Consider the following 23,541-nt stretch of genomic DNA (forward strand, 5'->3'; position numbering starts at 1 on the left):
GTTATGTAAACCATCTATCCATGAAGGTCTAAACTCCTGTGTTATGTAAACCATCTATCCATGAAGGTCTAAAGTACTGTGTTATGTAAAACGTCTAGCCATAAAGGTCTAAAGTCCTGTGTTATGTAAACCATCCATCCATGAAGGTCTAAAGTCCTGTGTTATGTAAACCATCCATCCATGAAGGTCTAAAATCCCATGTTATGTAAAAAACATCTATCCATGAAGGTCTAAAATCCCATGTTATGTAAAACATTTATCCATGAAGGTCTAAAGTCCTGTGTTATGTAAACCATCTATCCATGAAGGTCTAAACTCCTGTGTGTTTGTATGTTTCAGGAACTTGAGAGTGAGAGGCTGAAGCTGATGGAGGAAGTCACGGCCAACAAGAAAAAAATGAAAGACCTAGAGGACAGTCTTCTGCTTCGTCTGACAACAACCAAAGTAACCGACAGTTTAACCTCTTAGTAAATCAATAAACTGTTTTAATAGAAAAGTCTATCAATATTTATATCCAATGCCAGTTATTGAATGTGTAATGTAAGATCATGTAGTTTAGCAATGCTACATGTATTCAGATACCAGACTACCACCCTCACTACCATTGTTCAGTCTTAGATACCAGACTACCACCCTCACTACCATTGTTCAGTCTTAGATATCAGACTACCACCCTCACTACCATTGTTCAGTCTTAGATACCAGACTACTCACTACCATTGTTCAGTCTTAGATACCAGACTACTCACTACCATTGTTCAGTCTTAGATACCAGACTACCACCCTCACTACCATTGTTCAGTCTTAGATCCTAGACTACCACCCTCACTACCATTGTTCAGTCTTAGATATCAGACTACCACCCTCACTACCATTGTTCAGTCTTAGATACCAGACTACTCACTACCATTGTTCAGTCTTAGATACCAGACTACTCACTACCATTGTTCAGTCTTAGATACCAGACTACCACCCTCACTACCATTGTTCAGTCTTAGATCCTAGACTACCACCCTCACTACCATTGTTCAGTCTTAGATACCAGACTACCACCCTCACTACCATTGTTCAGTCTTAGATACCAGACTACTCACTACCATTGTTCAGTCTTAGATACCAGACTACTCACTACCATTGTTCAGTCTTAGATACCAGACTACTCACTACCATTGTTCAGTCTTAGATACCAGACTACTCACTACCATTGTTCAGTCTTAGATACCAGACTACCACCCTCACTACCATTGTTCAGTCTTAGATCCTAGACTACCACCCTCACTACCATTGTTCAGTCTTAGATACCAGACTACCACCCTCACTACCATTGTTCAGTCTTAGATCCTAGACTACTCACTACCATTGTTCAGTCTTAGATACCAGACTACTCACTACCATTGTTCAGTCTTAGATACCAGACTACCACCTCACTACCATTGTTCAGTCTTACATTCTAGACTCACTCTCACAAATTTGATTCCTCCACCAGGGTTCGCTAGTAGATGATGAGGATCTGATCAATGTCCTCCACATCACCAAAGCTACTTCACTGGATGTCACTCAGAAGCTGGACATTGCAGCAGAAACAGAGGTGAAAATAAACTCTGCTAGAGAAGAGTTCAGGCCAGTAGCAACCAGAGGCTCCATCTTGTATTTCCTGATCACTGAGATGAGCCTGGTCAATGTGATGTATCAGACATCACTCAAACAGTTTCTACAGCTCTTTGATCTCTCCATGGCCAGGTACGACAAATGTTTAAAAATATTGTGTCAAGAATTAGTTGGTTCTAACTTATGTCAGGCACCATTTAATCAGCCCCACACTTGCAAGGTATAAGTCTTATCAATAAATCTCATGACAAAGCTTTTTGTTTCCCTGCCAACTTTATTTAGAGAAGTATTTTTAAAAATAATTTTTCTGACTTTCTTCCACATATATAAACTTTAAAAATTAAAAACCATTTGGATAAGTTATAACAACTGTTGTTTTTTTTATTATCTAGGTCAACCAAGTCACCAATCACTCAAAAAAGAATCCAGAACATAATTGATTACATGACCTTTGAGGTCTTCAAGTATGCAGGCAGAGGTCTTTATGAAAGTGATAAAATGACCTTCACTCTGCTCCTTGCCCTGAAAATTGACTTGCAAGCCATGAAAATTAAACATGATGAGTTTATGACTCTTGTCAAAGGTTCCTGTACTTTTCATATCTAGTCTTAGCAGTTTTAAATATCTAGTCTCAGCAGTTTTAAGTCCAATATTGCTACATTTAAATTTGTTAATAATACGAGGACTCTGTGTAGCAGTAAGTTCCCATCTATCTTGACAAATGTTACGGTCCAGTCTGGATGACCAATTGAAATGTTTGACACTTCAGGTGGAGCCTCCGTGGACACATCTACTGCCCCACCCAAGCCACCCCAGTGTAAATGGATTCCTCAGATCACCTGGCTCAACCTGACAGAGCTCAGTAAACTGCACCAGTTCTCTGGCATTATTGAACAGGTGAGTTGTTGGCGTCTGCTAACAAGAAATGTTCCTCACATTAGCTGGGATTGGTTTATTTACTTTGAAAGATTGCCAAAGGGATCTAAACCTTGCTTGTTACTTCAGATATTGGTGTCATTATACTTTTACCATTATATGAAAATATAAAAACAAAGTGTTACACTATTTAAACCAAAGTTAACAAAGAATTGAATTAAAGTAAAAAAATATTGAACCAAAGTTAACGCAGTCTTGATGTTATTTTCAAGGTTGAAAGAAATGACAAGCAGTGGAAGCAGTGGTTTGAAAAAGAAGCGCCAGAAGAGGAGGTCATACCAGACGGCTACAACAACTCCCTGGATGTCTTCCGGCGTCTGCTGCTGATCAGGTGCTGGTGCTCTGACAGGATTCTGCCAATGGTTTGTTTTATGGCCTTCAAATTTTAAAATGGTTTTACCAGTGGTTCATTGTGTCACCATCTTAAAATTGTACCATATTGCACAAGAAAGAAATAGATACAGTAGAAAATGTATGAATTAATAAACAGTGCTGAAACCAAATATATATTTGACCACCCTAGGCCAAACGCTACATAGCTGATACCATGGGGGAGAAGTATTCTGAGGGCATCATTCTGGACATGGAGAAGATGTGGCAAGAGAGCACCAACCGCTCCCCCTTAATCTGCCTGCTGTCCATGGGATCTGACCCCACACCTCTCATAGAGGGCTTGGCTAAAAAGTTGCGACTAGGTGAATCATCTATAAGCACTTAAGTAATGATAAAATCCATGTCATACACATTAGTTGACCTTCAATGTTGATTTATTTTTTTATTAAAACATCTTTTATTGTTTATTGCAAATCTAGAATGCAGAGCCATTTCTATGGGTCAAGGTCAAGAAGTTCATGCCAGGCGTCTGCTGCAACAAGGCATAACATCTGGTGGCTGGCTGCTGCTACAGAACTGTCATCTCAGTTTGGATTATGTTAATGAGGTGAGTTTTATGTTAATGAGGTGATTTTTAAAAAAAATATATTACCTTCCCCCCCCCCCATATATATCCACTAAACTACCCTTAAATATTTCCTTTTTAACTATATTCAATCACTTAACTGTTTAAAGCTTGATGTGTGTCCTGTAAAGCTTGATGTGTGTCCTGTCAAACATTGTTTAAAGCTTGATGTGTGTCCTGTAAAAAAATTGCTTAAAAAACTGCTGTTTTGCCCCTCAGGTCTTGGATGTTATTGTAGAAACTGAGACCGTCCATGATGAATTCAGGCTTTGGGTGACCACTGAGGTCCATCCCAAATTTTCCATCAACTTTTTACAGGTCAGCATTCATACTACAAACTGGAAACAAAATGTTTCTGATTTATTTTTAATTATACTACTAAATAATAAATTAAGGTCTTGAATTTGTTTTAGGAATGCCATGATATGTCTGAAAACCTCGACCATTCTTATAGTCTGACTGTTAAAATATGTCCCATCTGACCATTCTTATAGTCTGATTGTGTTAAAATATGTCCCATCTGACCAAGCTTACTTTAACTAATGGATGATCCTCAGATCTCTATCAAGTTTACCAATGAGCCACCGCAGGGTGTGAAGGCAGGTTTGAAGAGAACATTTGCAGGGATGACACAAGACTTCTTGGACATCTCTAACATGCCCCAGTGGAAGCCCATGCTGTATGGAGTGGCTTTCCTGCACACTGTGGTTCAGGAGAGAAGGAAGTTTGGACCCCTGGGCTGGAATATTCCCTATGAGTTCAACACCTCAGACTTCAATGCCAGCATACAGTTTGTGCAGAACCATCTGGATGATATGGATCCAAAGAGGGTCAGTAGTATGGGGAGTGTCCTACCTTCTGGGTCCTAGTAGTATGGGCAGTGTCCTACCTTCTGGGTCCTAGTAGTAAAAATATTATACTAAGTCCTATATGATCATACAGAAATAAAACATTTGACAGAGGTAAAGGTAGATAATTTCATACCAGGTTGTCAAATCTGTTTGGGCACTTTCACTGGCAATGTGAAACAAATTTTTATTAAATTGTAAGTCTTACCTAACTGAATCTGCCTTGTCTGTTGCTAGGGTGTCAACTGGATCTGTGTGCGCTATATGTTTGGTGAGATCCAATATGGCGGCCGCGTGACAGATGACTACGACAAGCGTCTGCTCAACACTTTCTGCCGTATTTGGTTTGGTGAGAACATGTTCCAGCCCGGCTTTGTCTTCTACAAAGGCTACAACATCCCAAAGTGCAGCAAGATCAATGAGTTCCATGAGTACATCAACAACCTGCCCTCTACCGACCCACCTGAGGTCTTTGGGCTGCACTCTAATGCTGACATCACGTGAGTTTGACTTTTTTAAGTATTTTAATTTTTTAAACATTTCAAATATCATCCTGAACTTTTACATTTTTGAGATCATAAAATTTAAATTTCTAACAGATCAATAACGCAGCCTGTATTCACATTTTTAAAACCAATTTTAAAGAAACAGTTTGTTTCACTACTGGTCAACTTTCCAAATGTCTTGCACCAGGTATCAGAATGTGACAGCCAAGTCAATTCTGGACACCATCTTAAACATCCAGCCCAAGGACAGCTCCTCCAGTGGCGGGGAGACTCGTGAGTCCATGGTCTACAAGTTCTGTGATGACGTCCTCAACAAGCTGCCCACAGACTACGACCCCTTTGAGAAGGCAGCGTGTCTTGCTAAACTGGGCAAGCTCGAGCCTCTGGTCATCTTTTTGAGACAGGTCATTTGATTCTATCCTTTCTTTATCAACTAAGCAATTATCTATTTAAAATGACCACCATGTTTGTTGCCATAAGATGTAAACATGAAACTGTTGTTTGACCCCTGTAAAGGAACTGGACAGAATGCAGTCAGTGATAACAGCTGTCAGGAGTACAGTAATAGATCTCAAGCTGGCTATTGATGGCACCATCATCATGAGTGAAACACTCAGAGATGCGCTGGATTCCATTTATGATGGACGCATCCCATCTGCCTGGAAAAAGGTTTGCCTTTATAACACTTTAGTTTTTCCATTCCATGTCAGACCTGTAATGCAGTATCTTGGGTTGGATAATGATTGTTTTAATTCACTAAATACTTTTTACTACACACACAATATACACAACTGACAGAATAGCTTAAAAAGTTTCTTGGTAGTCTATAATTCATTTTTTCATTTGAATTGCTATCAGTGATTAAAGCAGGCCTATGTTTAAACCTTATCAATGTATGTGGCTGATGTAAGCAGGCCTATGTTTAAACCTTATCAATGCATGTGACTGATGTAAGCAGGCCTATGTTTAAACCTTATCAATGTATGCAGCTGATGTAAGCAGGCCTATGTTTAAACCTTATCAATGTATGTGACTGATGTAAGCAGGCCTATGTTTAAACCTTATCAATGAATGTGACTGACATAAGCAGGCCTATGTTTAAACCTTATCAATGTATGTGACTGACATAAGCAAACTGTGTCTCCAGATCTCTTGGGACTCGAGCACCATCAGCTTCTGGCTGAATGAGCTGCAGGACAGAAACACACAGTTCAGGTCCTGGCTTTACAACGGTGCTCCCAAATCTTTCTGGATGACTGGCTTTTTTAATGCTCAAGGTTTCTTGACTGCTATGAGACAGGTAGGTTATACTATAGGTATGTGTCATAGTTGTGTGACAGGTAGATATGACAGGAAGTTGTCGCAGATAAGTTCAGACATTCTTGTTATAGTCACAGTCTAGAAAGTGACACAAATTTTCCCAACCATTTCTCTAGAAAGTGACACCAATTTTCCCAACCATTACTCTAGAAAGTGACACCAATATTCCCAACCATTTCTCTAGAAAGTTACACCAATTTTCCCAACCATTTCTCTAGAAAGTGACACCAATATTCCCAACCATTTCTCTAGAAAGTGACACCAATTTTCCCAACCATTTCTCTAGAAAGTGACACCAATTTTCCCAACCATTTCTCTAGAAAGTGACACCAATTTTCCCAACCATTTCTCTAGAAAGTGACACAAATTTTCCAACCATTTCTCTAGAAAGTGACACAAATTTTCCAACCATTTCTCTAGAAAGTGACACCAATTTTCCAACCATTTCTCTAGAAAGTGACACAAATTTTCCAACCATTTCTCTAGAAAGTGACACGTAACCACAAGGGCTGGGCCCTAGACACTGTAGTGCTGCACAACGAAGTCACCAAATTTGAGAACTCCGAAGCTGTGACCTCAGAGCCACCAGAAGGGATCTACGTGCATGGGCTATTTTTAGACGGTGCAGCCTGGGATAGGAGGAACAGCAAGCTCATTGAGTCCAAGGCAAAGGTCAGTCAGTACTCAGATGGCCCCAAAGATGATGTTTGGTGGCCTCTAAGAGATATCCACAATGTCTTTTTTTATTTAGTTTTTGGACTTCTAAATCTCTACTGATATGTTCTAATCAAGTAGCAAAATATCAAACCACTTCCTGTCATGAACACACATACATTATTAACCCCATCATCAACACGCAGATATTAACCGCATCCAACAAACTTGTTTCTTCTCTGCCAGGTTTTGTTTGAAGCCATGCCAGTTATACACATCACAGCTATAAGCAACACCACCCAGAATGACACATCACGCATGTACAAGTGCCCCATCTACAAGAAGCCGAGGAGAACAGACTTGACCTACATTGCTGAGATTGTTCTCAGGACATCACAGAACACCCACCCTGACCACTGGATCTGTCGTGGTGTGGCACTGCTGTGTGATGTCAAATAAAAAGTTTAGGATACCACTGTGTCTTACTCAGTTCAATATTTTTCTGACTGAAGTCATATTTATTCAAGTCATTTCCTGTCTCTTAGGAACAGAATTTAATGTACTAGTTCTTCAAGTCAGTTGAATAACAGTTATTCAATAACACATTTGAAAAGTGGTACTAAAATCTTTTTTTCTAATTAAAATTTTTAGGCTCTCCAGATCTGTGTCAAAACATGGTTGAACCTAGACATTTAACCTCAGTTTTGTTTTAAATGTATTCAATACAAATACTACTACTACTTAATATTTATGCAAATTGTAATTGATTGCACTTATGAATCATTCACTATAAATAAATACAAATGTGCTGCTGTAATTGTTTAGTGGCAGCCAACAGTTCCTGCCAAAGTGCCAGCAGTTAAAAAATAGTTTTAAGCTTCCTCTCATTTATTTGTTTCGCTGTATTAGTTTTTCTTTATTTATATTTATTACAAGGTGCCTCAAAAAAATGAGTTTCCTTCTTATAATATCCTTGTTGAACTTCTTGCCTTTAATCATGCCTATTTATGTAATTTAAAATGATATTCTTGCTTTATCATGTTTATATTGTAATACTAATATGTTCTAGTCTATTATACACATTTTGTATATTTTATCCTTTAAATTAGTTGGCCTCTTATACATTCGTAGACACCTATGTTAACTCATTTAAAACAGATCCTTATACTCAATTTTGATACAAATTTTTAAACTTTTTTTTCTATTTTCCTTTGCAGTTTATATTTTTTAAATTTAAAAACTTGATTGTTGCTGAAATTTCTAATAATGTGTATACTGTTAATGCATTTGTCAATAACAATGAAGGACGGAAAATTAAATCTTAATTTAAGGCATACAAATTGCCTTTACATTGTATGAATAATTTTCATCCAGTTTAGCAACAAAGTAACCATTTTATTTCTAAATTTGTGCATGTTTTGTATGTGATTTGGACAAGGGAAGATCCTTGTACCACTGAGGGGCTTATCTGTGATACAACTTTTTGAACAAATCTTCTTAATATTTAAGTAGATAAAATGAAATCATTTGATCAAATTATTTGTATAGTTTCATTTTATTGAATTATTTAAACTATTTATTAAAAATAAAATTGCACACTACAAGCTAACTTGACTTTACTTATTCTATTAGTTAAAATCACGTTACTTTATTGCACTTAACTACCTGTGGGGTAGGAGAAAAAAATGGCTCATCCATTTATAATTATTATTATTAAGAGACAATACTAATGAATAGAGAAACTGTATTACTTAAAAATCAAGTGTAGCTTACTTAAATTGGTTTAAAAGTTTAAAAAGTCAGGTACAAAATAAAGAGCAACTATGTTTCATGTATAAATGTGTTCATTTAATAATTTATTAATTAAATCAGATCATTACATATAGTAACTAGAACAATAACAAGAAACTATTTTAGTTCACCAACACATACATTCTGATTCTAAATCAATTGTTTATAAACAAAATAATAACCAGAAGATCAACTTTAAAAAACAAATGCAGTAGTGATAAAGAATGCTTTATAGCTAGACATTTAAAAAATACTAGCTATTCATTTTACTGAAGTATATTATCCCTGAAGCAATGTGCAGGTTGTGAACATTCTGATCAAACTTGTAACCATCATGTCAGCTTTCTGCAACCTACATAAAACTAGCTTGAGACCAGTTTTAACTAAACACAGAAGCTTGTGCAAACATTTCTTACAGACCCATTTATTATGAAGCTGAGCTAATATGGAATGGTTGCCTGTTCACAAGCACAACACAAACTATTAAATGTCTCAAAATTGCAGGTTCATGTAAAAAATATAACTAAGACAATTTTCATACAGTAAATATCAGGGGGAAAAAAAATATATTTATATAAACTGCAGTTAATATTTTAAGCAAATTTGTTCTTTATTTTTTAAAATTTATAAAAATAAGAGAACATTTCAAGTTATGTAATTTTGTTAGTTGGAGTTGTCTCTCTTACTTTTCCTTGATCCCTGTCTTCAGCTACTGTTTTTGACTTAGATCTCATAAAAAAGGATTTGATTTTATTCACAAGCCCTTTCTTTGAGGTAGGATCCAACTGTGTGAATCTGTCAAGAAAAAAAAAATATTTATATTAAATTGTTTCAATTCATAATTAGTTACAAGATAATTTCTACTAGATGGAGAAATACAACAGGCGCCAGGTTGAGTGTTGTCTTTTTCTCTAATCCTCAACCATCCACATAGTGTTTCTTTAAGACTTTTTTCTCATTTTTCTCCTGGGGGGGGGGGGGGCAAATTTAAATTTTCTTTGGGGGGGGGGGGGGGGGGGGCAGAAGGTAAGATAAATGTTATTTAGCGGGGGGGGGGGGCTTTGCCCTCCCTACCTGAAAGAAACTGCATGCAGACCACTTTGAAGATTAGACAAATAAATTAGGCGGTAATGTTAGTTTCTCAAGTATCGATGATTTCTTTATTATTGTTTTTTTTGGCAAAGGCTTTTTAATTCTAAGTTGACTCTAGAATCAATAATGTCATTTTATTGTGTGTACCTTTCGGCTTTAAAACTGTACATATTTCGTTTTGTTTTGAAAACGTCCTATATGTTGTATTTGACTTCACAGTCTTTCACTGTGCATCTTTTAAATTTCTTTGTGTTTTCTCTAGAGCGTTCAAGACGGACAGACAGACAGAATATAGCCTAACTATTAGAGTTAATGCTTAGCTAAAATCTTAAAGCACATCACAAACAAATTTTACCTTCGAGTTGTAAGATTATGGATGCTGCCAAATGCTATAGCAACAACAGTACAAGTCAAACAAATGACATTATAAGGCATTGAGAAATCTGGCGTAGGTAACTGTACTAGCAGGCTCTCAGTGTGAATTCGCAGAGGGAACTTTGTACTGTTCTCTTCAGATTGGAACAATCTGGTGATTGGTTATAAACAGATCATGACTTTATATCGAATCAATATTGAAAGAGGAATGTTTTCCGTATAAAATTAAGGTTGTCTATTTGTTCTAATTTTAATAAAACTTTCATGAGCCAATCCAAGGCTATTCAGTTTTTTTTACCCTAACAACTACCCGACATCTAACATTGAAATAAAAAAAGTTTAAGTGTGCGAGCCTTACATAGAATCCAGCTGTGAGGAGAACTGTGATGGCATTGTGTACTCCAGCGTGGAGGGAATCATGGCAGTAATGACTGCTGAGCCTATATGAAAACCATGGTTGGCATCTGGTGGATACTCAGTCCACTTGAGGTAGGCTCGAGAGAATGTCCAATGTAATTCTGTGACAGAATTAGCCCACAGAACAAAAGACAGCTCCAAGTGGTGTGGTCTTGATCTATCCTTTGCAGGCGTGTAGTGAACTTTATCTGTTTCAAAAAGTTGACTTAGAATACATGCAACTAAATGCTGTTATGATTAAGGGGATATGCGCAGGAAAAAAATCACAAAATTTCTAGTTTTTCGTCATGATCGGTTTCTTGCACTTTTGGATACTTTGTCCATTTTTGTATAAAGAAAATAATAACTTTAAAGAGAAAAAATTTTTTTATGTGTTTGAATTACGATTTTTATGACCCTATTGATTAAAAAATAATCAATTTTTCCCAATCTTACAAGCTCTCTATGAAAAGTTTTTTATCCGTCATTATATTGTATTTGACATCATTGGAAAGCTGGATTTATCATGTAGGCTATCTAATAAACTTAATTTCCTACATCTCGGAAACACCCAAAGCTTACAATCGGCTTTGCAGTTTACACAGATATGGTACTTTCCTGACCTAGTTTTCGTTACTTTTGGCTGTTTTTCTCAGTTCGCATGTTTTTAACACTAAAAATCCTACTACTTTTTTATTTATTAAACAATGCCAACCATATTTTCAGTAATTGTTCTTGATGCAAATATACAACTTTTGTCACGAGGGAATTGTGATTACTTTTATAGAAAAAAAGTATTTGGTAATTAATATGCAAATTTTGAAACTTTTGAATACTAAAAAGGGTACTATTTTTTAGACGTTGTAAAATTCTTACTAGTAGTTATTTCAAAAAGTTGTCGTGACAAAAGTTTTAATATATACTGAAATATAAGCAATTTAAATTTGGTTGCTATAGGAGCATAAATAAAAAAGCCTTAGTATTTTTAAAAGTACCGAAAAATTCAAAATGGCGGAGATTTTTTGGGTTTCCATGACAACCAAAATTGTTTTAGACCCTTTTTTTTGCTGTTTAATACTTACTTTTATATGCCAAATATGATTAGTATTCAAAAGGCTTTAGATTTTAAACTGTAAAAAATAGAAAAAAACAGCATATCCCCTTAAAGCACAAAATTAATGTATGATTTACTTACACGGAACAGCTCTACCATTGTTAAGTACTTGGAGAGAATTAAACTTCACCCTTGTAAACCAAGGTAGTGTATCAAAGTAGAGAATAGTTAAGTTGGTGGACAGCTGATTGTAGATTTGACAGGAAATGCCACCATTTTCTAAACCATAACCTATATCACATAAAACAACAGTCAGTTTAAAAAAAAATTCATAAAAAACCTTTTAATAACAGTTTTAGCCCAACAAAATTGTGATGGATTCAAACAACTCTTTGGTTGCTTTGGCAACTCAAGTTTTAAACTGGATTCTCTAAAGTGTTTAATACTGGAGTAGAGTTACTGAACTATTGTATCACTTTCCTGTGCAAGCTGAACTGTTGGTATGAAAAAATACTGTTGGTACTGAGAAGAAATGTGTAGGCTAAAAATGTAGTAGGTACAAAAAGTTATACAAGTAATAAATCTAATAAGGTGGAAAGTACAGTTATACCTGTAATAAATCTATGGGCATAAAGAGAGGGAGGACTAATCTTTATCATCTTCTGCGGATCACTATATGTGAAAGCAATATTCAAAGCTCTGCCTGCCCTGGTTATTAGATTTGTATCATACACAGCGTATGTGTGCTCATTTGGTCCTCTTTTCACTGAGTGTGTAGCACTGGGACTGGGTGTTAGACTGTACAACGACTCATTCTGTAAAGCAAATACACAATTTGACATTTTAGGATGAACTCATAAATATTACCTCATTGGTGATTTTTGTAATTAGAGAACTTCTTACATCATTAATGGTGATTTCTATCATTGTTAAACTTGCCACCTCATTATTATAAGCTTCTCACCTCATTATTGGTGACTTCTATCATTATTGAACTCTTTGATGCAATAGGGCAGCTGGAGACTAGGTGATTACCAAACAGACTTTTTAATGACCAGTCTGAAAAATGATTCATCAAACATTACTAGACTAGGTGATTACCAAACAGACTTTTTAATGACCAGTCTGAAAAATGATTCATCAAACATTACTAGACTAGGTGATTACCAAACAGACTTTTTAATGACCAGTCTGAAAAATGATTCATCAAACATTACTAGACTAGGTGATTACCAAACAGACTTTTTAATGACCAGTCTGAAAAATGATTCATCAAACATTACTAGACTAGGTGATTACCAAACAGACTTTTTAATGACCAGTCTGAAAAATGATTCATCAAACATTACTAGACTAGGAGATCCAAAGTGGCTAATTAAATGTGCATAATTAAAACCCTACTAGATGATCCTAAATAGCTAATGTATATAAGTAATTAAAACCCTTCAAGAAGATCCCAAATAGCTAGTGTATGTAAGTAGTTAAAACCCTTCAAGGAGATCCCAAATGGCTAATGTCTAATGTGTGTAAGTAATTAAAAGCTTACTAGGGGATCCCAAAGGACTGACGCTTACAACATCTTTCACTACACTGAGACTTTGACTAAGTTCTAGAGCTTCCTCTGTACATGCAGCATTCTGAAATGTCAATTGAAGTATGGAATATGGAATATTAATTGTAGATCATTCTCAGCAGATTTCTCAGTCTTCTTCCTACCAGTGACCAATAAATGACTATTAGGTTGTTAGCTGTAAAGTGGTATTTTTTTATTAATAGGGTCATGGTCAGGTTTGGGTTCTGTTTTTCTAGTAGTTTCCCTTAAGGTGCAATGAATAAGTTGACATGGTCCATTATAATAATGCTTACAATATTTCTTTGAGATTGATATAAAATGCGACTATATTTTAATTTTGTAATCTCAAATTAAATCTATTTTTAGCAAGTTACTTTTACTTTTTTTACCATACATTTATTTGAGAATAAAGTAAAATGTTAAATAATTGTTAATAATTTGACAGGGGTGGGTGAGAGTCAGGTTTGTTGTGAAGCGAGTGTGTGTGTGCAGGTGGTAGGGTCGTTTGGATCGGTCAATGTACCTGTCTACTATTTCAAGCTACAGTTTTAAACTTGACATAAGAATACTATTTGTAAACCTAAATAAATAATAACATTACTTACAGCACAAATGGGACGAACATCTAGTCCAAGTGAATGGTAATTAGAATCATGAAAATGGAATGCATTGAAAAGGGTAGATAATCCTGCCTGGATTTTAAACAAAAATAAAGTACAAATCTTTATTACTGATCTTTAGCATGATACATAGAAATTTAGGGAAAAACACATTTAAAAAATCAGGATGTAGACAGTCATACCTTAGAATCACAGGGCAGCAATTTTTTCCATGGAGTCAGATTTTCTGTGCAAACAATTTCATTGGGAAGATTGCCGTATCTGACAGAATGTGAGAAAAAAGAAGCACTCTTTGGAGCAATGCCATGAGGTCGAAAACTCCAACTTGGAGTAATTGTAATCTTAGAGTCCAGGAAGTTCAGAGATGAACAAAACAGTCCAGAAACAGCATTCACTAAGTCAGTCCACGCAGCATCAACACTGAAAGCATTCATCATTTAATTGTTTGTGCTGCTCAAGTTTAGTATTTAACACTAGTATAAAATTAATATGCCAATTTTAAAAAATGTATTTTTAAATCATAGTTGGAAATGCTATCTTCAAGATGAGGAGAATGAGAGGAACTCACTCTTTGACAGTTGGTTTAAACCAAACCCACAATGCAGCTCCAGGTGGTGCATCATGGACAGGGTAGCCCCAAAGTTTGTGGCGCCACAGTCCTTGAGTCTGTGACAAATGTAATTCTTGTACACCGTATCGCATCAACACTTCTCCAAGAGATTTGGGGAAAAGGTGATAATGGCTAACTGAAAATGTATTAAAATTAGCTCTAAGAATTGGTTAGCACAATTATTATTGTTGAAAACACAGCCAACAACATTGCCACTAAAGGTTTGACTCTTTTATACAAATGCATTTGTTTGAACAAAAAAAGATTGTTTCTTATTGGTCACTTTCAAAACCAAATTATAATAGAAAATTTAATTGGCCTAATAAATCACCAGTAAAAAAATACAATGCGTAAAAAGCTTGTTTTGGTTGTGTTTATAATAAGATACGCTAAACCGGACGTGCGCGCGAAGCAACAAATAAAAAATACGCTAAAATGGAGTTTCACCATAGTTTGTTGAGAAAAATTAAAATATTAGATTAGATCTATATCCTGATTTAGACTTCTAGATCTAAAAATATTTCTAGATTTTTAGTGGATTTCTTATGTACCAGTGTCATAATAGTAATAGAGTCTTCTTATTAAGGGGATGTTAAGTAAGGCTGCGGATATTAGTAGTTCACTACAAATAGCCCTCAGCAGGCTATTTGTACTCCAACCAATCAGAGTGAGGCATCTTTCTGTGATTCTTAAATTCCCCTATTTAGGCAATATGTATTATTATGTAGAACTAATGTTTTCAGATCTAACCTTATCACTAACCCTGAACCCTAACCCCGGACCTTATTATTGCCTAACCCTACTCTAACAACTAACCCTACAGTAAAATAGAAAAAAAAGCAAAATAAAAACTTTGTGCCAAAAGGAATAGATCCCACAACGCGAAAATAAACTGCATGATGCACAACCAGTTAGACTTAGACCACTGAACATTTAGAAAATTGTAAAAAAATAGAGTGTAATAGTAAGATATAAAAAAAATAAGCATACATGTGCAGGACATTAAATTTAAAAATAAATTTGAATGGCCTGCTAAAAAAAGAGAACTACAAGTCAAATAGTTGTGAAATAGCCTTCTGAGAGTTAACAACAAATTAGCTACCTATAAGACTAAGACTAACTGGTCACTAACTAATAGATTTTGTAGACAGTGACATTCACTTAAGACTTAAGTTGTCTTTGTATAATAATTGTTTGGATGCTTTATATGAAACTACCTATATCTGCTGTACGCATGTCCATTTCTAAATACATCCATGTCAATTTTTTGTTTGTTTTCTCCTTCTGGAAGACAAGTTTTTAAAGTTTCTAAGTTTAGGTATGATGTCAGCTGGTGATCCCAATTCCCCCAGGATGAAAACACTAGCTCCGGGATGAGACGATTAAAAACAACCAATAAAAGCTTTTTATAACTATGTTAACTATAAATAGCTTATACATATGTGCAGGACGCTGTAAATACTATAGCTAAGGCTACTAAAGCAACCTGAGAAGTCAAATGGGGGTGGCCGCAGCTTGGGTAATGATTAGGGTGGTTTCACCTTGCTGTATCACCAACTACTTGAGTTAGACCAGCCTAGATTTAATTACTCTATATTTCAAGCTAAGTCTAGAATCTATAGGCCTAATTTTTTCTGTTGTTTTTAATCATTTTGATCATCTACTTCTTCAAAGTTGTTCTAGAACTAGTTTGTGTCTCTACATACAAGCATGTCTAAGCAAATGTTAGCTTATGTTTTGTTAGTGATTGTTATGTCCCTTGTGTTATGATTATTATAGTTGCGTCCCTTGAGTCATCACAGGGTCATCCGTGATGTGTAGTTAATAAATTTAATCAAAGTGTTTTTTATTTGGTTTTGTAATCTATTAATTAATAATATGTATTTTAGTTATTAAAATTGGATTAAAACAAATAAAATACGATCGTTGGGCAGGCGGGGTGCAGGAAAAAAAATTAGGGGGGGGGGAGGGGGGGGAAATATCACAAGTAGTGAAGTCACTAAAACATTAAATATCTCAAATTCTATGCATAGGAATACAAAATGACTCATACATATTAGAGTAGAATAGCAGCAGAGTAATATAGTACTTTTGGTTTGTTTCAGTGTTAAACGGTTACAAAATATCACCTGATGAAAATCGGGAGTTAGGAATTTTCCGCTGTGGAACTTTAGTTACTATAATTACTGTGCAGTGTGTACACTACACTGTACTTCATCTTCATTATTTTAATTTAAACTATTTCTATACTTATAGGACTAGATACTATTACTAAGTTATTACTACTATTAGTAAGTTATTAATAGTAAAGTAAGTACTAGAAGTAAGTAGAATCTAGGATAAAACCTTAATTTAGCGTCGGATTATTATTCCAGAATGCAACAGCAGTAAAAAACAGCAAAACAATGGCAAAGTCTGTCATACAGTTCGGGAAGCCACCGGAAGTACTGTAAACCATACTTTATTTGGCGTCATCTTTTATTTTTTAATACAGAACGTATAAAATTTGGTTAGATTTATATGTTAAATACTGCTTTACTAATCATTTTGTATAACTAGTTATTTTAAAGTGTTTCAGATAAATATTTCTGCTACTAAACATTGTTTAACAGGGTTCGTACACAGTCTGGAATTTAGAAAAGTGTATTTCAGACTTTAAAAAGTCTGGTCGGGTCTACACTGTGGTATGACGTTTTTCGCTGGATCGCAGAAGAAACCAGATTTCTCAGTTACTACGTCATTGGGATGGGGGGGGGGGGGGGGGGGGGGGGGGAGGAGGAGGAGTGTTAGACCTGTCTTTTTTTTTGTTTTTATGTGTGGTGGCTGACCGTGTAAATGTGTTACAAGTATTTAAAATTGTTATGTAATGAAAGAATGATCGGCCATACAAATCTTGACCTCTTTTTTTTTTACCAGCTGTTTCTTAAGTTTGTCTGAGGTTGCAGGCAGGTAGTCTAATAAAACAATCATGAGGGAAACTGTTAAATTAGTGGTAGTCTACGTATAATTTAACCACCTGTATTTTCAATTCACTCTCCAAGCTGTTTTTGAAATCTTTGCAAAAGCTGACGATTAGGGCTAGACTAACCCACCCCTCATAGTAACTAAGGTCACTGATATCTAAACTTGTATGAACTCACAGTGACCCCAAGTACATAGTTGGTGCTGTTTGGCTGGATGGGGGGGGGGGGGGGGGGGAATAAAAGTGACAGTACAGTTCATGCTATGACTATTAGACTGGGCTCGTGACCTCACACTGACCCCACCACTATCTCTTGTTGTGTGTGTGGGGGGGGGGGGGGGGGATACCGATAGTTTTTAATTGCTCACAAAAGTTTATTGACTATTAAACTTAAAAAAATAATTTACTAGATCTACAATCGAATTTAACTTTATTTATTATTTAGCCTAGATCTAGAGATTCATATTATTCAATGGTCAAATATTAAAAATAAGGCCGATGCTAGCCGGAATAAGATATGCATGCGATACGCATGCGCAATGGAGAGAAACTACGACTTGTCATCGCGGCGATGTTTTCGATGGTACTGCGCATGCAGTGTTTACAACCGCACAACCCTAACACCAACCCTAATCCTATCCCTATCCCTAATCCTAGCCCTAACCCTCATTCTAGCCCTAACCCTAGGTCACTGCGCATGCGCAGAGCTATCTTTTGCCTACTAAGTGGAGACGTTGGAGAGAAAAATCGGTAATCCCTTAGTTTAGCGTCGGAAATTATCGGGTAATGTTTGTTGAGTTTCGGTAATTAGAGTTACAGTAAACCATGGTTTATTTGACCATTGAAATATAAATAAATTGAAAGTCGATTGTAGTAAACTAATGTTTTAATTTTTTAAGTTTAATCGACAAAAGGAAACAAGAATAAATATAATAGTAGATTTAAATTAGTAGATCTAAAAATAAAAACATATATAAATATAAATAATGTATCAAATGTAATAATTTAATGTTTTTGGCTTGCAGCGGATTTGCGACCATTAATTAATTAAATCTAGATCTAGCTAGATATCTAGCTGCTAGGCCAAGTAAAAAAATCTAGATTACGAAAATAGTAAAAATGATTACAAAATGTAAAAATGATTACAAAAATAAATCTATCCAAATTTTAAACATTCTGTTTAAAAATAAAAGAAGACGCCAAATAAAGTATGGTTTACGGTACTTCCGGTGAATTCCGGAAGTGTGTGACAGACTTTGTTATTGTTTTACTGTTTTTTACTGCTATACGATTCCGGAATAATAACCGACGCTAAACTAAGGGATTACCGAAAAATCTTCTTCCGAGTAGACACTTCGTAAAAATAAACCATGGTTTACCGTAACTTTAGTTATTGAAACTCAACAAACATTACCCAATAATTTCCGACGCTAAACTAAGGTTTTACCAAATCAAGATCTAGAAATCTAGATCTAGATATCTAGATCTAGATTCTTAGTTTGTTACAAACTAGACTCTAGGTCTAGATCTAGATCTAGTAATAAATAAAAGTTAAAGTTAAATAGGTACTAGGATAAATTTTGAAAATTGGTTTAATAGGGAAACAACCACTACAGTTAAAAGGAGCAAAAAATTACAATAACAGAACAGTTTTCCTTTTTGATGTAGCTCAAACGGTTAAATAGTTATGATTTTTTTTCGTATTAAAAAAGGTGATTTTTTTAACATAGGTTTTTTTTCAATTTCTGTGATAGAGTTTTTTTAAGCGTTTACTAAAATTGTCCTAGCTTGTAAACCATATGGTCAAATTGGTTATAACTTTGCAATATCTTTATCTATCATATATGCAAGGATAATAAACAATAAAATTAGAAATTTATGGGCAGAGTTAAACAAAAACAGAAGTAGAACAGGGTACCCCCCCCTATTTTTTCATATACAGTGCATTCATAAAATCTCAGTTAAAATTTTAACACTTTGAAAAATTAAGCTCAAACTTGCTGAGAATGATGAGCTATGGATGTGTCAGTTATTACAATCAAAATAATATTCATAACTGAAAAGATTTTTGTTTTAACTGCTACAAAGCTGATAAATTATACAATTTCGCAAAACTGAAGTCTTGTTGATGTGAAATGCAACATGATGGCAAATTTGAGTTATTAAACACTTAAGTCTCAAAATTTGCCTGGCTTTAGATGACTCTATTCTCAAACAGAAACAATCAAAATATGTGTTTAAATCTATCTGTTTGACAAAAAATAAGGGGTGGAACAGGGTACACCCTCTATTTTTAAATACGAAATTTGTTCATACACTATTTGTTTAGGCTCAATCTATTTGAATCTAAAGCTAACAACTAACTAGAGTGAAGCTCTAAAATAAGTGTGTGTGATGGTTCTATCTAAATAGTTGACAAATAGGTAAAGGATGGTAAAAATGTAAAATGCTGAGTCATCGACACACCTGACATCATTGAAAAACTGAGCGCATATATTTAAATTTTAAAAAAAGGCAAATTATACCTATTAGAAATGTAAGGTGTTTTATTCGTATAAATGTAATAAACTAAATATATAGTTTAATTTAAAAAGATGTGTTTCTGCTTATTCGTTAATATATTACATTTCAGGAGAAATTCAACATTGGTTGGTTTTTAAAGGAAATAGTTCATATCACAAATTAATTAGTTTGCCTAAATAAAAGATAAACACATTATTTATTTTAATTTCTCTTTTACATAGTGTTCCATCATTAGACCATATAACTGTCATTAGGCCATATAACTGCTTATCATATTGTAGAGATGTACTGGTTTTAGAAGTGTAGGTTCTATCTGGAAAAGTAAAGAGTACAAGTACATTATTTGCCTTCCCATCAAAATAAAAAGGTTTTTCTGAATACACCAAATATTTAATGTGTATTGTTAATACCAGACCTTCCTTTCTTCCCCCCCCCCCCCCACTACCGTCAATATCAAAACAACGCTCGCCACTATCGCCGACGTCAAAACAGCGATCGCCGGCGTCAAAACAACGATCGCCGGCATCAAAACAACGCTCGTCGGCGTCAAAACAACGTTCGCCGGCGTCAAAACAACGTTCGCCACTATCACCTGCGTCAAAACAACGATCGCCACTATCGCCGGCGTCAAAACAACGTTCGCCACTATCGCCGGCGTCAAAACAACGTTCGCCACTATCGCCGGCGTCAAAACAACGTTCGCCACTATCGCGGGCGTCAAAACAAAGCTCGACATAATCGCCAGCATCAACACAGCGCTCGCCAATATCGCCTGCGTAAAACAGCGTTTCCCACTATCGCCAGAGTCAAAACAACGATCGCCATTGTCAAAACATCGCCCGCCACCAACGCCCGAGTCAAAAATGCCTTCGGTACGATCACCAGTGTCAAAACAGCGTTCGCCATAAGCGCCAGAGTCAAAACAGCGTTTGCCACTATTGCCCGAATCAAAACCGCATTCGCCACTATCGCCCGAATCAAAACAGCGTTCGCCACTATCGCCCGAGTCAAAACAACGATCGCCACAATCGTAATTACAGTAATACAAGCATATCAGCTAGACTAAGTCACACAAGTGTTAGTAGCGAGACCCGACAACTTCCGGTTCACTTTCACTTCCAGTCTGTAAACAGTTAAAGTCCCAAACAGTACACCAAACTGTGAAGCGTTTTGCAGCTAAGAGACACATCCAATCATTACGATTTTTTACAGTAATAGAGAAAAATGGATAAGAATGGAGATTATGCAATAAAATTTCAAGTAGAGCCCATAGAGAAGTTTAGGGAATAAGTTAAACTTACCTTATTTTCAATGAAACACTCCATAAAAAATAGTCCATGAAAATATTTTTAAAAAATATATAATACGCTAAGTCCATTTTTCTTCAAAAAAATACTCCTCGCAACAAAATTGACCAGGCAAAAACGGAGAATAATAAAAATTACGAAACACTCGCACTCGCGCGTCCGCCAACTCTCGGTATTTGGGTAACGGGAGGAAAATCTCGCCGCGCATCGCAAAACGGGAGCCAAATCCTAGATCTAGTACCTAAGTTAAAGTAATACAACACAACAGTCAACAAACAATACATGTTTTTGGATCTTGGATTGAAGCATTCCATTTCGTTGTAAATTGAAAATGTGAATAAACGTATCCTTTGGATAATGGTTTGATGAACAGCTCTTCTGAATGTTCATCTTTTTGAAAAGCTCTGACACTTAAAAATAAAATAGCACTAAAGAAGACGATCATCTTTTTTATCTTCATTACGGATGCTACAGCAGAAGCCATTGCGGCAATGCAAGTCGGCAGTTAATCACCAACGATGTAAACATTTGATTTTTCTAATTTCCCAAAACCACATTAAAAAAATATATGCCGTAAAGTGATTGCAATTAAAATTATTTTTTTAAAAACTGTACTAAAAGATAAAGCAGTTAGAGTAGACAACTTGATCTATATATCTTATAATAATTAAAATATTAATGTATTAAAATTATCAAGGGTATATTTAAACAAGCTTATACCATTGTGTGTAGGAATTCACATTATGAGACCTATCGTGTTATGTTATGACAAAAGCAGTGTTTATAAAAACTTTCTTTCAGACAATTTTTTTCGGGGGGGGGGGGGGAGGGAAGACGCACTTAAATTCCGGACACAAGTTGAAGTATGTATTTCTAAGTAAATTATATTAGTTTCTATTTCATCCTTGGGCCTGAATAAAACTCTAGAGGCACTGAAAACAACAGTGAATAATAAATCGTTTTAATTAAATACTAAAATACTAAAAAGAATATACACCAAAGAAAAAGCCAGGGTAAAAATGCTTAGAGTGCTCGAAGTAAATCAATGATGCATTTGCACGCCGAACCCTTATCAAAAGACCAAATCATAATTAATAATCCTAAGCCATACCCCAAGCCTTACCTTACCCATACCCTAGTCCTAACTATATGCTATTACTCTGACATTTCCTTAATTTCGGTTAGGCTTTTATTTTTGTTTTCATTTTTAGATATTTTTTTAAAATAAAATGTTTGACATCACGTTTGATTGTTTTCAATATGTTACCATAATGCATACAAATATTTATTGTAGCACTCCAGGCAAAGTATGAAATTAAAATGATTATTCAAGATGCTCCGCGCTTTTATTGAATGTCAATATTTTTAATTTTGGCGGTATAAATGAGTTACACAATTCCTAATGCATAGACCTACCATTCCAGTTATTAAAATTAAATAGGCCTATTCTTATTTTTTTTTAAATAAAACAAAATGTATTTGTCTGTCCTCAATATGATGTTACATTGCAATGTTGTCTATAGTTTTAAGATAAATTAATTACCTCGCGATAATTACGCTGAAAGCTTTACTATTGGCAAATATGGTGACCAGAAAGATGCGCAAAGGAAAAATGTGTAATTAAAAAAGCGCAAACAGAAATGTGCGCACACAGAAAAATGCGCAAAGAGAAAAATGCGCAACTATAGTCGTTTATTAATACAGCCAGAATGTCTTCCAGGCATTTCTTCGGGGGAGGGTGACGGATCCCCCCCCCCCCCTCCAAAAAAAAAGTCTACCCCCCCCCCCGAACGAAATGGAATTTATATAGAAAACATACTTTTACCAGTGCCCCCCCCCCGAAAATTTTTGTCCGCCCCCCCTCCCGAAAATATCAGGTGACCCCCCCCCCCCCACCCCCCACCCCCCCGGAGAAAAAAGTCTGGAAAAACACTGAATACCGCTGGATGTACCATTGTTTCCTCTGTAGTTAGCAAAATTACGTCATGGGGTCAGCCCCCCCCCCCCTCCTTGTTTTTCGGGATCGTCACTATTTACCTTTGATAAACCATTAATTGAACCGGCGACAACAATTTTTCTTCCATAAATTTAGCAATTTTTCGCCTTGGTGTCCCCCTTCCCCACCCAAATGGTGTCACCCTATGCTTTCAACGCTAGAGCGGTGAAAGCGCGCGAAAAAATAAAAGATTAAGTAAATGACAAAACAAGACACAGTTATTAGGGGTCGTTCATAAATGACGTCACACTCGTAGGGGGGGGGGGTCCGTAATTTTTTGACGGTGTTTGATAAAAAGCAACATTAGAAAACGAGTTTTAGCCGTTATTTCGCGTTTTAGAAAACGGTTTTAATAAATTTTAAAAGGAATTGACCAAAATACTCTGTGTTGACAGAGTTCTGACAAGATTTT

The 23,541-nt window shown here is 35.6% G+C and overlaps 2 protein-coding genes across 3 annotated transcripts in view; one reads left to right on the forward strand and one right to left on the reverse strand.

Annotated features, from left to right (window-relative positions):
• Positions 1-8,565, forward strand: part of LOC131936683 (dynein axonemal heavy chain 5) — a 59,834-nt gene extending 51,269 nt beyond the window's left edge. For both annotated transcript variants that reach the window (XM_059293732.1, XM_059293733.1), the window contains exons 65-79: positions 340-444; positions 1,487-1,740; positions 2,001-2,191; positions 2,378-2,505; positions 2,757-2,906; positions 3,068-3,239; positions 3,357-3,484; positions 3,722-3,820; positions 4,060-4,332; positions 4,588-4,850; positions 5,044-5,260; positions 5,373-5,525; positions 6,004-6,156; positions 6,663-6,848; positions 7,077-8,565. In XM_059293732.1, coding sequence (XP_059149715.1) covers positions 340-444; positions 1,487-1,740; positions 2,001-2,191; positions 2,378-2,505; positions 2,757-2,906; positions 3,068-3,239; positions 3,357-3,484; positions 3,722-3,820; positions 4,060-4,332; positions 4,588-4,850; positions 5,044-5,260; positions 5,373-5,525; positions 6,004-6,156; positions 6,663-6,848; positions 7,077-7,289 — 2,685 coding nt within the window. In that variant the 3' untranslated portion in view covers positions 7,290-8,565. The remainder of the gene's footprint in view (positions 1-339; positions 445-1,486; positions 1,741-2,000; positions 2,192-2,377; positions 2,506-2,756; positions 2,907-3,067; positions 3,240-3,356; positions 3,485-3,721; positions 3,821-4,059; positions 4,333-4,587; positions 4,851-5,043; positions 5,261-5,372; positions 5,526-6,003; positions 6,157-6,662; positions 6,849-7,076) is intronic.
• A 103-nt stretch (positions 8,566-8,668) lies between these two features.
• On the reverse strand, positions 8,669-21,653 carry LOC131936684 (GPI transamidase component PIG-T). Its single transcript, XM_059293734.1, has 11 exons — positions 21,416-21,653; positions 14,300-14,477; positions 13,914-14,151; positions 13,717-13,803; positions 13,085-13,175; positions 12,503-12,597; positions 12,149-12,353; positions 11,680-11,829; positions 10,447-10,693; positions 10,069-10,239; positions 8,669-9,416 (listed from the first exon to the last, which is right to left on the reverse strand). Exons 1-11 carry the CDS (start codon positions 21,615-21,617, stop codon positions 9,272-9,274), a joined length of 1,809 nt encoding a protein of 602 aa, XP_059149717.1. The 5' UTR covers positions 21,618-21,653; the 3' UTR covers positions 8,669-9,271.
• Positions 21,654-23,541: the final 1,888 nt, after the last annotated feature.

Source organism: Physella acuta, unplaced genomic scaffold (assembly GCF_028476545.2).
Source record: "Physella acuta isolate Inbredline_101_S28 unplaced genomic scaffold, ASM2847654v3 ptg000184l, whole genome shotgun sequence".
NCBI classification, from domain to species: Eukaryota; Metazoa; Mollusca; class Gastropoda; family Physidae; genus Physella; species Physella acuta.